Source organism: Scyliorhinus torazame, chromosome 14 (assembly GCF_047496885.1).
Source record: "Scyliorhinus torazame isolate Kashiwa2021f chromosome 14, sScyTor2.1, whole genome shotgun sequence".
NCBI lineage: Eukaryota > Metazoa > Chordata > Chondrichthyes > Carcharhiniformes > Scyliorhinidae > Scyliorhinus > Scyliorhinus torazame.
The window spans coordinates 52,788,109-52,805,292 of record NC_092720.1 but is presented as its reverse complement, the minus strand read 5'-3'; the positions used below and the strand labels follow the sequence as shown (position 1 = coordinate 52,805,292).

Below are 17,184 nucleotides of genomic sequence, written 5' to 3'. Positions count from 1 at the left end.
GGTATATGCAACTGAGGGCTTTTGCGAGGCAACAGGTGAGGGAATTCCCGCAGCTCCCGACACAAGAGGTGCAGGACAGAGTGATCTCAAAGACATGGGTGGGGGATGGTAAGGTGTCAGATATATATAGGGAAATGAGGGACGAAGGGGAGACTATGGTAGATGAACTAAAAGGGAAATGGGAAGAAGAGCTGGGGGAGGAGATCGAGGAGGGGCTGTGGGCAGATGCCCTAAGCAGGGTAAACTCGTCGTCCTCGTGTGCCAGGCTAAGCCTGAGTCAGTTTAAGGTATTACACAGGGCACATATGACTGGAGCACGGCTCAGTAAATTTTTTGGGGTGGAGGATAGGTGTGCGAGGTGCTCGAGAAGCCCAGCGAATCATACCCATATGTTTTGGTCATGCCCGGCACTACAGAGGTTTTGGATGGGGGTGACAAAGGTGCTTTCAAAAGTAGTAGGAGTCCGGGTCGAACCAAGCTGGGGGTTGGCTATATTTGGGGTTGCACAAGAGCCGGGAGTGCAGGAGGCGAGAGAGGCCGATGTTTTGGCCTTTGCGTCCCTAGTAGCCCGGCGCAGGATATTGCTAATGTGGAAAGAAGCCAAGCCCCCGGGGGTGGAGACCTGGATAAATGACATGGCGGGGTTTATAAAGCTAGAGCGGATTAAGTTCGTCCTAAGGGGGTCGGCTCAAGGGTTCACCAGGCGGTGGCAACCGTTCGTCGAATACCTCGCAGAAAGATAGACGGAATGGGAAAAAGAAGGCAGCAGCAGCAGCAGCCCAGGATCGGGGGGGGGGGGGGGGGGGAGGAGGGGTGGGGGGGGGGGGGGGGGGAGGAGGAGGAACCAGAAGGACTCTCAGGGTTGTTAATATATACTGTATAGTATGTATAGGTCGTTGCTACAGATAATTATATATTGGACTGTTAAATTATATTTTTGGAGAGTGTTACTTGTGACAAGGCAGTTGCCAATTAGGGCTAGTTTTCATTTTTGTTATTTATTATTTATTCATTTTTTGTTTATAAAATAGGTCATTGTTATTTGTGTTGTTATAATATTGTGTAAAGGATGCACAATGTACTGTGTTGGTTGACCAAAAATTTTCAATAAAATATTTAATTTAAAAAAAAGATGTTACAGCAGGGAAACTGGAGAGGATGCTTCCTCTTGTTAGAAAATCTAGAACTAGGGGTCACTGTCGCTAAGCGGTCGGTAATTTAAGATCGCGATTAGAAGAATTCTTCCCTCTGAGGGTCGTGAGTCTCTGGACCTCTCTTCCTCCAAAGGCAGTCAGTGGAAGCAGAGTCTTTGAATATTTTTAAGGCAGATCGAGATAGATTCTTGACTGACAGGTGAAAGATTATCCGGTGGAGGCAGGAACCTGGAGTTGAGGTTACAGTCCGATCAGCCATGATCTCATTGAATGGAGGAACATGTTCAAGGGGCTGAGTGGTCTACTCTTGCTCCTAATTTGTATGTTCATATTTTGGCAGTAGAATATTTTTAGCGGAATTCTCTCAGACAATGGCCAAGTGTAATTTTGGATGGGAAAACTGGTGAGAATCCTACAGCTTTTCCGGTATGAGTCCCATCGTAATCCACCCACACTTAGTCACTTTTTTGAAGCTTGGGGAGATTCCCACTGAGAAAGAGATGTGCAGGACCTAAAGATGCCAGCCAGGCCAACTCCTCGGAGATCAACGCCTCAATCTCCAGACCATCCCACAGCAGCATCCCCCACCCCCTCACCAGTAGAGACCCTTCCCCACTTACAACCATCAGCTCCCCCTCCCCCATCACTGGTACCGGCATCTCCCAAGTGACTGACACCCTGCTGTGGGGTCGCCGAAGGCTCCCATCCCCTTAAGGCCCCACCCCCCCTTTCAAGTTCCCCTGCATCAGGCCCCCCTTCATGCCACTCCCCCTCAATCCCAGGGCACCGCCTTTCCATATCCCCAACCACCCAGAGGCTCCAATGGCCTCCAAGCCCCACAGAGCGTTGTGGGGCTGGAAGAGAGCACAGAGTGGGAGTTGAAAAGTCAGATGAGAATTTTAAAATCAAGATGTTGCTTTATCAGGAGCCAGTATAGGTTAGCAAGCACAGGAGTGATAGGTGAATGGGAATTGGTGCAATGTAGCAGAACCTTTAATTTTGTTTTATAAATGTTTTTTATTGGGTTTTTGAACAAAGTATATTTACCGTTATGTACAGAAAATAGAATACATATATATATATATATATACATAGAAGAGAAGGGAACACACACAAAAAACAAAACAAACAATAACAAAATAAAAGTTAGAATAAAATAACTGGTAGGGTATTATGTGCTAGCTCAACAACAGCAGCTCTATACAATTGGCAATATTGTTTTTAGCACATAAGTAGGCATCCGCTTTTGTGTGTGGGGAGGAAACTAGGGGGGTACATATACATTTGGACGCTGGGGAAACAAATACAGAACAATTACAGAGGGCAATATGTGAATGGATCTGGTGCTGGTGTTGTCGCTTGCTTCTCCCGGACAGTTTTCGTTTCCGTTGTCGTCTCGCGATCACCTCCGCTTCAGCCCTTCATCCAGTCTTTCGCCCAGATTTTCCTTGTTCTCTGCTCCTGTAGATGCCAAGTTTGTTATCATTTCCCATGCCCTCCTTCCGGCTGTCATTCCCTTGCCTCCCCCCTACATCACTGGTTCTGCTCTATTGTTCCCTGTCTCCTCCCTCTTCCCCCCCCTCCTACCCCCCTGCCTTATGCCCCCTTCCCCCTCCCTCCCCGTCTCCTGTGGTTCGCCTTTCTTTTCTCTTACGTTTAGTTGCTATCTACCCCCCCCCCCCCCCCCCCCCCCCCCCCCCCCCGCCCCCCTCCGGTCTATTCCTCCCTACCCCTAGGGAACTGTAGCAACATGTATGACCTCGGCTACTTTCCCCTGATTCTTGGCTACCCGGCTATTCTTCTGCTTGTTCGGTGGCCACAAACAGGTCCCGGAACAATTGGGTGAATGGCTCCCACGTTCTGTGGACGCCGTCGTCTGACCCTCGGATCGCAAATTTGATTTTCTCCATTTGGAGAGATTCTGAGAGGTCGGATAGCCAGTCTGCAGCTTTGGGTGGTGCTGCTGACCGCCAGCCGAACAGGATTCTACGGCAGGCGATCAGGGAGGCAAAGGCAAGGGCGTCTGCCCTCCTCCCCAGAAATAGATCTGGCTGGTCTGATACCCCGAAGACCGCCACTTTCGGGCATGGCTCCACCCTCACCCCCACCACTTTGGGCATTGCCTCGAAGAAGGCTGTCCAGTACCCCTCAAGTCTGGGGCAAGACCACAACATGTGGGCGTGGTTGGCCGGGCCTCCTTGGCATCGTTCACATCTATCCTCCACCTCTGGGAAGAACCTACTCATATGAGTTCTTGTTAAATGGGCTTTATGTACCACTTTTAGTTGCTGAGCCTTGCAACTAAAGGTGGAGGTGGAGTTGACGCGATGCAGTGCTTCGCTCCAGAGTCCCCACTCTATTTCAATCCCCAGGTCTTCCTCCCATTTCTTTGTTGTTGCGTCCAGTACGGTGTCGGCCCTTTCTACCAGTCGGTCATACATGTTGCTACAGTTCCCTTTATCTAGGATGCTTGCGTCCAGTAGTTCTTCCAGTAATGTCTGTCTTGGTGGTTGTGGATATGTCCTTGTCTCTTTTCGGAGGAAGTTTTTGAGTTGCAGGTACCTTAGCGCGTTCCCCCTGGCCAGCTGGAATTTCTCTGTCAGTTCGTCCATTGTTGCAATCCTGCCGTCCGTGTATTGGTCCCTGACTGTCAGTGTCCCTCCGTCCTGTGGTGGTGTCAGTCAGCGTTGGTGTGAACCTATGGTTGTTGCAGATGGGAGCTTCGTCCGACATATTGGTCAGGCCAAATTGCTGCCGTAGTTGGTTCCAGGACTGGAGGGTGGCTATCACCACTGGGCTGCTGGAGTGTTTTTGGGTGGGGATGGGAGTGCCGCCGTGGCGAGGGTCCGGAGGGAGGTCCCTTTGCAGGAGGCCTCTTCCGCGTGCACCCACTCGGCTTCTGGCTCCTTGATCCATCCCCGTATTCGCTTGACTGTCGCCGCCCAGTGGTAGAATTGTAGGTTTGGGAGGGCTAGCACCCCCCTGGATTTTGTTTTTTGTAGGACCTTCTTTGGGATCCTAGCATTCTTACCCCCCCCCCCCCCAAACTAGATTAGTTTGTCTAGTGCTTTGAAAAGGCCTTGGGGATGTAAATCGGGATGGATCTAAGTCGGAAGAGGTACCTGGGCAGCACATTCATTTTGATCGTCTGGACTCTCCCCACGAGGGAGATTGGGACTTTGTTCCACCTTTGCAGGTCCTTTTTTACTTCCTGTCAAACTGGTGAGGTTCCATTTGTGGATCCCTTTCCAGTCATGGGCCGTTGGATCGCCAGGTAGCGGAATTTGTGTCGGGATTGTTTAAACGGCAGTCCCGTTAGTGCTGCCCCCCCCTCCTTGTGGGGTGTACCGGGAAGATCTCGCTTTTGCTCAATTTGAGTTTGTAGCCCGAGAAGACGCCAAACTCTTTCAGGAGCGCGATGATTCCGTCCATGCTGCTTTGTGGGTCTGAAATGCAGAGGAGCAGGTCATCTGCATAGAGGGAGAGACTCTGTGCTTTCTGCCGCCCCTTTGGAACCCCTCCAGCTTTTTGCTGCTCTGAGAGCAATTGCTAATGGTTCGATCGCTAGAGCGAACAGCAGCGGGGACTGTGGGCATCTTTGTCTGGTGCCCCTGTGCAGCTGGAAGTATCGGGAGTTGGTGTTGTTGGTCCGTACGCTCGCCATGGGAGCGTTGTATAGGGGTTTTACCGAGGAGGTGAACCCTGTTCCAAGCCCGAACCGCTCCAGTACCTCTATGAGGTATTTCCATTCGACCCTGTCAAAAGCCTTTTCTGCATCTCGGGAGACGATCACCTCTGGTGTTCTCTCCCCGGACGGGGTCATTATCACTTTTAACAGGCGCCTGATGTTCGAGGTTAGCGGCCTGCCTTTGACAAAACCCGTCTGGTCCTCTGCGACCACCTCTGGTACGCTGTCTTCTATCCTTTTGGCTAGGATTTTGGCCAGTATTTTGGCATCTGCATTCAGCAGTGAGATGGGTCTGTATGATCCACATTCCATTGGATCTTTATCTTTCTTAGGTATCAGCGAGATTGAGGCCTGTGCTAGTGTAGGTGGCAGTGTGCCCTTCGCTAGTGAATCTGTGAACATCTCCCGCAGGTGCGTCGCAAACTTTTTGCAGAAGTCCGCCGGGAACCCGTCTGGTCCCAGCGCCTTCCCCGCCTGCTTGGAGCTAATGCTGTCCATGATCTCTCCCAGTGCTAGTGGTGCTTCCAGGCCCTGTTTACTGCCCTCCCCCACTACTGGTATGTCCAGTCCATCAAGGAGCCGTTTCATCCCAGACGGGGGCTCTGAGGTATACAGCCCTTGGTAGAAGGCCTTGAAGGTTTTGTTCATCTTTTCTGGTTTTGTTTCTAATGTGCCTCTGATACCCCTGATTTGTGCAATTTCTCTGGTGGCTGCCTGCTTTTTCAGCTGGTGTGCCAGCAGGCGGCTGGCTTTGTCTCCATGTTCGTATAGGGTCCCACGTGCCTGGTGGAGTTGGTGCACTGCTTTCCTGGTGGAGAGCAGATCAAAGTTCCTTTGTAGCTCTTTCCTCTCCGCCAGGAGCTCTATGGTCGGAGCCTCGGAGTATTTACGGTCTACCTCCAGTATGGAGTCGACCAGCTGCTGCCTAGCCGCCCTTTCCTCCCTATTTCTTTGAACTTTGAAAGCGATAATTTCCCCTCTTACTACGGCCTTGAACGCTTCCCAGAACGTGGAGGGTTAGACCTCCCCATTTTGGTGGTTCTCCGTGTACTCTGCTATGGCCTGTGATATCTTTTCGTTGAAGGCCTTGTCTGCTAGTAGGGCAATGTCCAAGCCACGTGGGGCATTGGGCCCTGCCCATCTCCAGACTCACGTCCATGTAGTGTGGAGCGTGGTCGGATATCACAATTGCAATTCCTTCTCCCCTGGGTGGGTGAATTTCAGGGGTTCACTGCTCCCATCTGTTCCATAAAGTGTCCGAGTTCCTTTGCCATGCTTGACGTTTTCCCCGTTTTGGAGCTTGATCAGTCAGTTGTTGGATCCTGTACACAGTTGAAGTCCCCTTCCCCCCGCACCCCCAATGATTAGTCGGTGCGTCGCTCTGTCGGGGATTTCTGCCATTGCCTTTTTGATGAAGCTCGTGTCGTCCCAGTTGAGGGCGTACACGTTAACTAGTACTACCGGTGCCCCGTCCAGGGCCCCGCTGACCATGACATACCTCTCTCTCTCTCTCTCTCTCTCTCTCCCCCCCCCCCCCCCCCCCCCCCCCCCCCCGGTCCATCACCGTCCTCATCACCCTAATCATCGTCTTCTTGCTGATCAGTATTGCCACCCCCCTGGTCCTCACACCATAGCAGGAATGGTAGGTCTGCCCCACCCAGCCCTTTCTTACCCGCAGTCAGTCCTGCTCTCTCAGGTGTGTCTCCCGGAGGAAAACTATGTTGGCTTTCTTATTTCTTAGGTGGGTGATCTTTTCACTGGGCTGTTGAGTCCCCTTACATTCCAGGTGACTATCCTGGTGGGGGGCTTCTGTCCCCCCGCTCCTGTGAGATTAACCATACTTAGCTGGTGGACGCACCCCTTCCCTCCAGGGTTTCCCTTTGTTAGGGGGCCGAACAGGATGTCTGCTGTCACTGCTCTCTCCATGTGGTCGGGTCCCTGCGCTCCAGGGTTTCCCTTTGTCCAGGGGGCACCTGACATGGCCACCCACTGTGCGTCGGCCACGTGGGTAGTCCCCTGCACTCTGGAGTCTCCCTTCGCCCAGAGACCGTACTGGGTGGTTACTTGCAGCGATTCCTTGTTCCGAGCCTTTGGTTGTGGCACTTTGTAGCCCTATTGTTCTCTTTCTAGCCTTGTTTGTCCCTCCTTCCCTGTGTCCCGCCCTTTTTCTCCCCTCTCCCGTATACCTCTCTTTTGTCCCTCTTTCCCCTGTTCCTATCCTGTTTGCTCTCCCGCCTCTGTTGAGTGGTCTCCCCGCCCGCCTGGCGCCATCCCCCCTGTTGGGGGCGCACTGCGGCCTTGCTTTGTTGCATGCCTCCAGCACTAGCTTTCCTGCTGGTGCGGTGGCCCCCCTTTCGGGGGTTACTGTCTCGCTTCTCCCTCGCTCGACCTCTAAGGTTTTCTGCAGGCTCTTCCCCCGTCCCACCCTGCACTTCTCTCACTTGCTCTCCCTTCTCCGCTATTCTCGTTCCCTCGTGCTGGGGCCTGGTCTCCCACCTGAAACAGTCCTTCGGGTAGTGGTTTGCTTTTTGTTCAAGGTGCGCTTGCCATGGCGGATGGGGGGGCCTGGGGCCTGGCGGTGCCTCAAAACCCCCCCCCCCCCCATCGGCGTGTTGTTGCCCCTTGCCAGGGGCCCATTATTTCTACCATTGCTGGCGGCTTTCCAGCCTGTGTTCCTCGACAAACTTGTTTGCTTCGGTGGGGGCTGTGAAGAAGTATTCTCTTTCTTGGTATGTGACCCAGAGTTTGCTGGGTGCAGCATACCAAAATGCACGTCGTTCTTGTGAAGAGCTGCTTTCGCTCTATTGAATTCGGCCTGTCTCCTGGCTAGGTCTGCCCCAATGTCCTCGTAGACTCTAACGAAGTGCCCTTCCCATTTGCAGGTTCTGTTTTGCCTGGCCCAGCGCAGGTTTCCCTGTCTTGGTACCGGTGCAGTTTAGCTATAACTGCCCTCAGATGATCCCCTGCCTTGGGCTTCAGACACAGCGACCGGTGTGCTCTGTCCATTTCTGGTGGGTTGGGGAAAGTTTTCCTCCCCTCTAAGTTACCCAGCATCAGGCATGTATGCTGTGGGGTTTCTACCCACGATCCCCTCTGGAAGGCCCACTATCCTAACATTTTGCCTTCTCGATCGGCTTTCCTGATCATCCACTCTGCCCTTCAAACTCCCCTGCGTTGTGACCAGTCTCGCCACCACCTTCTCCAGGGCCGTGATCCAGTCGTTCTTGTCAATCGCGTTTTTTTCCAGCTCCTTAATGGTCGCCTCTTGGGCTTCCAGTTTCTCCTCTTGGGCTTCCAGTCTCTCCTCTGCTCTGCCCAGGGAAAGCTGCACCTCCGCCAGGGCCTTGACCATTGCTGCCTGCACCGCGGCCTCCATGTCTGCCCCAGCCTCTGCCTAGTTTCCTGCTGATGTTCCCTCAGCGCCTCGGCAAAGGATGTCTTCCAGTTCCAGTTCCCCACTGGCCCAAGGGGAAAAAGCTCCTGTCTGTCCATTTTTTTTTGTTCCGGCGGGCCTTCCGTTCCGCTTCATGTGCCGGTTAGCTCGTCTGAGTGGGCTTGCCCATGGCCCCTTCTGCTTCTGGTGCCCTTTCTCTTTCTGCTTTGGCTACCTTCTGGCATTTTTTTTCCCCCCCCTTTTTTTTCCTCCCTCCCTTATCCTTTTCTTTTCTCCCCCTTTTCTTTTCCTCTTCCCTTCCCTCCTTTAACTTTCTTTTTTCCCCTCTTAAACACCTTTTTCAAAAGGTTTAAAAAATCCCGCTGCTGGCTCGGTTCTCGCTCGGTCCCCACGTTCACCTGCCTCTCCTGCCGTGCAGTGGGTGGGGAGGTCGATCCCTGCCGCTGGCTCGATCCCTGCCGCTGGCTCGATCTCCGTCGCTGGCTTGGTCCTCGCTCGGTCTCCCCGTTTTCTCCTGCCGTCCGCGCGGTGGGGGGGGGGGGTCCGGTCCGGCCGGATTGCGCGTTTGGTTTTTGGTCTCTTCCCCGAGAACGGGACGCGACTGTCGGAGCTCCGTTGCCCACAACCGCTCTCAGCAGAACCTTTAATGACGGAGTTTACAGAGTTCAGAATGCTGGAAAGCAGTCATGAGGAGTGCATTGGGATCATCAAGTCTAGAGATAACAACAGGATGAATTAGGGTCTCAGCAGACGATGAGCTGAAGAGGTGAAAATAGGTAGTCTCAGTGATGGCATGAATATGAAGTTCATCCTGAGGTCACATGTGAGGACACTAAGACTAAAGGTGTGGCTTAACCTCCGAGCATTGCAAGGGAGTGGGATTCAGTGGGTAGCTAGGGAAACGGGTTTGGAGCAGGAGACCAAAAATGATGGCTTTTGTCTGCCCAATATTTAATTGGAGGAAATTTCTGCCCATCCAGTCCTAGATGTCGGATAACTAATAATAAAAACAGAGTGCTGGAAAATCTCAGCAGGCTTGGCACCATCTGAGGTGTGAGAAACAGTTAATGTTTAAAGACTCAAAATGTTAACTCCATTTCTCTCTCTCCAGTTGCTGCCCGATCTGCTGAGTTTTTCCAGCACTTTCTGTTTGTATTTCAGATCTCAGGCATCTGCAGTACTTTCCTTTTAGTATTGGATAAGCAGTCTGATAATTTAGCAACAGTGGAGGAGTCTACCAGTGAATCTGCGTGTCGTAAGGATACATCTGAAAACTAGCGTTGTGCTTTCAGATAATGTCACCGAGGGGCAACATGTAGAGAGAAATAGAAGAGTACTTGGAAGTGCTTGACAAAATAGGACAGAATCAGCACGGCTTCATCAAGGGGAGGTCCTATCTGACAAATCCGTTAGAGTTCTTTGAGGAGGTAACAAGGAAGTTAGACAAAGGAGAACCAGTGGGCACGATTTATTTAGATTTCCAGAAGGCTTTTGACAAGGTGCCGCATAGGAGACTGTTAAATCAGTTAAGAGCCAATGGTATTAAGGGTAAGATCCTGGCATGCATAGAGGATTGGCTGACTTGCAGAAGGAAGAGAATGAGGATAAAGGGGTCTTTTTCAGGATGGCAGCTGGTGACTAGTGATATGCCTCAGGGGTCTTGCTGGGACCACAACTTTTCACAATATACATTAATGATCTGGAAGAAGGAACTGAAGGTACTGTTGCTAAGTTTACAGATAATACAAAGATATGTAGAGGGACAGGTCGTATTGAGGAAGCAGGGGGGCTGCAGAAGGTCTTGGATAGGCTAGGAGAGTGGGCAAAGAAGTGGCAGATGGAATACAATGTGGAAAAGTGTGAGTTTATGCACTTTGGAAGGAGGAATGGAGGCATAGACTATTTTCTAAATGGGGAAATGCTCAGGAAATCAGAAGCACAAAGGGACTTGGTAGTCCTTGTTCAAGATTCCCTTAAGGTTATCGTGCAGATTCAATCGGCAGTTAGGAAGGCAAATGCAATGTTAACATTCATGTCAAGAGGGCTAGAATACAAGAGCAGGGATGTACCTCTGAGGCTGTATAAGGCTCTGGTCAGACCCCATTTGGAGTACTGTGAGCAGTCTTGGGCCCTGTGTCCAAGGAAGGATGTGCTGGCCTTGGAAAGAATCCAGAAGAGGTTCACAAGAATGATCCCTGGAACAAACTGCTTGTTGTATGAGGAACGGTTCAGGACTCTGGGTCTGTACTCGTTGGAGTTTAGAACGATGAGGGGGGATCTTATTGAAACTTACAGGATAGCCTGGATAGAGTGGACGTGGAGAGGACGTTTCCACTAGTGGGAAAAACTAGAACTAGAGGCACAATCTCAGACTAAAGGGATGACCCTTTAAAACAGAGATGAGTAGGAATTTCTTCAGCCAGAGGGTGGTGAATGTGCGGAACTCTTTGCCGCAGAAGGCTGTGGAGGCCAAATCACTGAATGTCTTTAAGACAGAGATAGATAGGTTCTTGATTAATAAGGGGATCGGGGCTAAGGGGAAAAGGCAGGAAAATGGGGATGAGAAAAATATCAGCAATGATTGAATGGCGGAGCAGACTCGATGGGCCGAATGGCCTGCTTTCCTTCCTATGTCTTATGGCCTTATGATTCTCTAGCTCCACTTAAGTAGATCAGAATGGAACCAGGTGGGAGCAATCCCATCTATCTGGACAACAGTAACAAAACAATGAAGGAAGGTTTGTTCTTTCTTAAACATAGATACAAATATATTTTCTCAGTACTAAACAGGATTTCTTGAATTTGCACATTGCAGAATTTTTAATATTCAGTGGACGAAGCACCACTGCATATTTTAATATTAGTCACTACTCTGAGCAAACAGCCCAATGCTAGTGTAAAACAGAGAGACTGAAGAAAATATATGTTAATTGTTCATTGTTTTTAGAATAACATCTATAGGTACACACAGAAAATTGAGGATTTGAAATGTCAGTTGAACTGGGACAAGCAAGCTTTGGAGGCTTGGCTGGAAGAGTCAACCAAAACAGATGAAGATGCAATCACCATCCAGAAGTATGCACAAGAAGATGAAGGGAAAATCAGGGTATGTTTTGTTTTATTGCTATTTGTTTACTCAGCAATATAATCTGTCCCATAACAATTTTCATAAGCCTGAGAAATAATACCACCTAAGTGAGCAATAAAACTGCCACAGGAGGGATAAGAGTGTTCCAACCAGCTTCAGTGACCCAAGGTTGGAAATGGGAAGGAATCAGCTAATTTCTTCTTCACAGAACAGATTGGCCTGGATGTTGTGCTTTGAAATGAAAAACTGTTACCGTTTGTCATGATTACAGCTGTGAAACTGACAGCTACTTCTGGTGTTCGGACATGTGCAGTTAAGCACGGAAATCCAGAAGTTATCATCAATGACTTCTGCTCCTTCTCAGCACTCATTGTCAAAGTCTCCAGAAAAGTAAATCTTTAGAGATCACTTGAATTAACATGAGATTCTAGTTTGCTGCTATTATTCTCACTGTGAAACCCTTGAAAAATTGATACCTTGTTGAATGAGGTGTAACTGTTTCCTACCAGTATACTGAGTCGTTATTACTGCTAAACAGCACCTCTGGTCATGTGGGATTTGAAATTTATCATTTATGATTAAACATCATAGATTTTTCATGTATTATTTTAAAGTTTTTTAATGATGTTTCAGCTTCTACCAGATACTGCAAGACTAATACAATATTCTGAATTGACTTGATGGGGTAAACACTAGGAGGTTGTTTCTCCTGGCTAGGGAATCAGAATAAGGAGCTTATCGTTTAAGGACTGAGATGAGGAAAAATGTCTTCACTCAAAGGGTTGTGAATCTTTAGAATGTTCTACTCCAGCGATTAGGGTGCTCCATATATAATTATATTTAACGTAGACAGACGTTTGGCCTCTCAAGGGATAAGAGGAGCAGGTGTAAAAGTGGAGTTATGGCTGATGTTCAGCCATGATCACATTGAATAGGAGAGCAGGATTGAGGGGCCATATGGTCTACTCTTGCTCCTATTTCTTATACAGGTTGAAACTCCCTTATCCGAAATGCTTGAGGCTGAGTATGTATCGGATCTTGGAATTTTTCAGATTTCAAAGTATACTGTGCAGGTGCGGCATGCATTGGGAACTGCGCATATGTGGCGCACGCTGAGAACTGTGCCTGTGTGGAACATTGGGAACTGCACATGTGCAGAGCATGTTGGGAACTGCGCATGTGCAGAATGTTGGGAATTGCGCATGTGAGGAGCGAGTTGGGAACTGCGCATGTGCAGAATGTTGGGAATTGCGCATGTGAGGAGCGAGTTGGGAACTGTGCCTGTGCGGAACATTGGGAACTGCGCATGTGCAGAGCATGTCGGGAACTGCGCATGTGTGGCGCACGCTGAGAACTGTGCCTGTGCGGAACATTGGGGACTGCGCATGTGCAGAGCATGTTGGGAACTGCGCATGTGCAGAATGTTGGGAATTGCACATGTGAGGAGCGAGTTGGGAACTGCGCATGTGCAGAATGTTGGGAATTGCGCATGTGAGGAGCGAGTTGGGAACTGCGCATGTGCAGAATGTTGGGAATTGCCATGTGAGGAGCGAGTTGGGAACTGTGCCTGTGTGGAACATTGGGAATTGCGCATGTGAGGAGCGAGTTGGGAACTGCTCATGTGCGGTGCGCTTGAACAAAAGTGCGGATTTTGGAATTTTTCGGGTTTTCGGAATTTCAAATAAGGGATGCTCAACCTGTATTCTTGCCTTAATCCCATGTGTATGCCTCAATCTTTATTTCACTCTCTGTAAAATTATTGAGAAGTGAAGGCTAATCAGTGTTTCCTATTTTTATTTTTGCTGTCTTCGATAATTCGTTAATGTGATTGGTTGTTTACCCAGTTGGATGACATCATTGCTGCTAAAGTTGGTGCCAGATTTAAATTAGAGTCGTTAAAAGTGAACTCCTTGTCTCAGAGATTATAGAATTCCTACAGTACAGAAGGAGGCCATTTGGCCAATCAAGTCTGCAACAACCCTCTGAATGTGCACTTCACCCAAGCCCACTTCCCTGCCCGATCTCAATAACCCCTTAACCTAACCTACACATCTACGGATTTCCCTACGGAGCAATTTAGCATGACCAATCCACCTCACCTGCACATCTTTGGACTGTGGGAGGAAACCGGAGCACCCAGAGACCTATGCAGACATGGGGAGAAAGTGCAAACTCCACCCCGAAGGGCCTCTTCTATACTGTATGATTCTATGTCACAATGAAGTTCTTTCGGTCATTGTTCTACAGTAAAGAGGCTATTTAAATTATATTTGTTGCTTTTGTTGTTGCTACTATGTTGTACTGTTCCAGTAAAGTTAGTGACTTCAGAATCTAAAGGAAAAAATTGGACAAAGAACAAACTTACTTGTTAGTATTTTTGTTTATTACAGGATATTACAGTACGGATGGAGAGGATGACTAATGAAGCAAATAAGAAGCGTAAACTACTTGACAATGAAATGACTGAAACAATTGCAGCTCAGGTTAGATACACTACATACAGCCAGAACTCTTCATGGGGAGGGAGGCCGATACCCTTGCCTTTGCCTCACTAATTGCCCTCCATACAAAATTCAATTCTTACACAATAGTACAATATATATGCTATTATGAATATACTAAATACAATTTTGCAATACATTTAACATACTGAATTATCATTTATTTTAATTTAAAACATACCAACATGTAAATATTATGGGCGGGATCCTCCGACCCCCCGCCGGGTCGGAGAATCGCGAGGGGTGGCGTGAATCCCTCCCCCCCACCGGCTGCCGAATTCTCCGGCGCCGGGGATTTGGTGGGGGCGGGAATCGCGCCAGTCGGCGGCCGCCGGCAGCGGCCCCCCCGGCGATTCTCCAGCCCGCGATGGGCCGAGTGGCCGCCCGTTTTCAGCCAGCCCCGCCGGTGTATATTACACCAGATATTTGCCGGCGGGACCTGGCTGCGCGGGCAGGCGCGGGGGGATCTGGCCCCGGGAGGTGCCCCCATGGTGGCCTGGCCCGCGATCGGGGCCAACCGATCTGCGGGCGGGCCTGTGCCGTGGGGGCACTCTCCGCGTCGGCCGCTGTGGTATTCCGCGATGGCCGACGGGGAGATGAACCCCCCTGCGCATGCGCTGGGATGACGCCAGCACACGCTGGCGCTCCCGCGCATGCGTCGGCCGGCGGAGGGCCTTCGCCGCCGGTTGGCGTGGCGCCAAGCCCCTTCTCCGCCGGCCGGCGTGGCGCAAACCACTCCGGTGCCGGTCTAGCCCCTGAAGGTGCAGAGGATTCCGCACCTTTGGGGCGGCCCTGCCGATTCCCGCAGAATCCCGCCCTATATATTTTTATAGAAAGCAAATTTAGAAACTTGTTTCTATTGTTAGATGGAACTGGACAAAATAGCACGTGACTTTCGCAGATCCCACTTGGAGAGGCAAGAACTCATCAACCAATGGCAGGATACTATTGAACAGATGCAGAAAAGAGATCAGGAGATGGACATGTGTGCATTGGTAAGGAGCATTATACACATACAGTCCTCATTGCTTACGTTGTTAACACTCTTTACATTTAGTTACCTGTACAGTAAGTACTCATTTAAACTTGTGGTTGCATTCCTAAAATTTGCTAATTTAAGTGAAACTATATTATGTGAATCATGGGTCCCATATGAACCAATGTTAAAGCTGGAGTCAGGTTCCTTGCCCAGAAAAAACAATGCAAATTGGTCTGTTGAACCCGCATTCAGTCGGGTCTTTTCTTTCTTCGGTATCGGTGAGATTGAGGCTTGTGCTAGCGTTGGTGGCAGCGGGCCCCTTGCTATCAAGTCTGTGAACATCTCCTGCAAGTGCAGGGCCAGTGCTGGTGCGAATCCTTTCTAGAAGTCCGCCGCGAAACCGTCTCGCCCCAGAGCCTCTCCGCCTGCATGGAATTGATGCTTTCCATGCTTCTAGCCCACACTATTTTCCCCCACAATTGGCATGTCAAATCTGTAATATTCTTGTCGGATCACCCGGTTTATATTACAAGAACACTTGTTAGCTAAAGCTATAAACAAACATTAACTGTGAATAAACTATGTACAAAACAACAGATGAATAACAGTATGATCATGCACAAGCAACCTCTCTCTCCAGCTCCCTCCAAGCCAGTCTGCTGGTCACTTATATACTAATGAGATTCCTAGTGGTCAGTCGGTGAATTACAGCACAACATGATATCATCACATCCCCTTTCCTTTGAAGAAATAAATTAATACATTATCATCAGTATTTACAAGTGATATCATTAGCCTGTGTGTCTAACACTATTAATTTTTTCTTTAAAGTTTTTAAAACTCGTTTAACAAATATATATATATACAAGAACAGCAAGCATGTACAAATAGTCCAAATCTACAAATTGAGTCGATCAGGTTTTCTTCTGCTTCTGGTTGATCTTCTCGAGGTTTAGCCTTGCTGATGAGAACTTGTAGATTCAATGTTCTCCATGACATTCTCATGCTCAGGAACTGCTGAACTATCTTACACTGAAGCTGACATTGATTCTGACATAGATTTGTCATCCATCACGTTGTGAAAGTCTTCTCTGGTTTTCAAGAGTGCGCGACGATTTCTTCTTAAAACCAACCCATCCTCTATCCATTTTAGGAACGAGGTCCATTTTCTTCAAGTGCAATGGCTTTTCTCGACCAATTACCTGAATCTTCTACTCTCATAATGTCATCACTACTCAGAGGTGAAGTAGTTCTAGATACTCTATCATAGAATGGCTTTTGTTTTGCTTCAATATTTTGCATTTCCTGCAGTACCACTGCATTCTCCCCCTTCTTTTCCAAGTATGGAAATATGGTACACAACCTTCTATTCATGAGTAACTCTGCTGGTGATCTACCATGTGACAATAGTGATGCTCTGTAATGCAATAGTGCGAGATTTGGATCAGATTGGCTGTCCATTGCCTTCTTCAATAATTAACAAACAATATGTACACATTTTTGGCTTTTCCATTGGCTTGAGGGTACAATGGATTCAACATGACGTGATTGAAATCGTACGTGACTGAAGTGTTGCCACTCTTTACAGCTAAAACAAGGACCGTTGTCAGTCACGACGACTTGAGGAATTCCGTGTCTAGCAAAGATTGACTTGGTATGCAGTATTACACTGCTTGCTGTTATGCTTGACAGTAGAGCCATTTTGGGATAGTTTGAAAAATAGTCTATGATCATGAAATAATCTTTCCCTTGTAGGTGTAAGAGATCCATAGCTACTTTCTGCCATGGTGCCATAGGTAAATCAGATATTTGCATAGGTTCTCTTGTTGGCTTGCAAGAATGTGTCTGGCATGTGTCACAACATCCTGTCAATATCCTGGTTTATACCTGGCCAGTAAACAGAGTTCTCCATTTACATTTTTCAACCCATAGATGTCCTTCATGTATCCTCTTCGGTACGTCGTTGCGAAGAGACTGAGGTATGACTATAGTGATCAAACGTAGCATCTCTCCATTAATGATACTGAGTTTAGATCTTATATTGTAGAACTCCATACATTGGCCAAATAAATAATAGTTTCCATACTCCATACATTGACCTTTGGGCCAGTGTGAGTTGATGTTCCTCATCACTTCTTGAAGAGTTTAATCCTTTCTGGTCTCTTCTTCGATCTCATGCTTTGATATTTGGTAATGTTCTCTTTTGTTAAGATCTTTAGGATCCATGCATATGTGAATATCGCCATTCTTTTTCTTTACACAAACCATGGAGTTTACCCATTGGTAGGTTCTTCTATCTTTCTGATTACTTTTAATTTTGTCATTCTGTCTAGCTCCTTTTTGAGGTGATCCTAAAGAGGTGCAGGTACTCCTCTTAGTG

The 17,184-nt window shown here is 48.6% G+C and overlaps 1 protein-coding gene across 1 annotated transcript in view; it reads left to right on the top strand.

Annotated features, from left to right (window-relative positions):
* The window catches only part of ccdc39 (coiled-coil domain 39 molecular ruler complex subunit), a 238,313-nt gene that overhangs the window by 10,732 nt on the left and 210,397 nt on the right, over positions 1-17,184 (top strand). Inside the window, exons 4-6 of the mRNA XM_072474203.1 lie at positions 11,184-11,342; positions 13,715-13,807; positions 14,692-14,820. Of these exons, the coding sequence (XP_072330304.1) occupies positions 11,184-11,342; positions 13,715-13,807; positions 14,692-14,820 (381 nt within the window). The remainder of the gene's footprint in view (positions 1-11,183; positions 11,343-13,714; positions 13,808-14,691; positions 14,821-17,184) is intronic.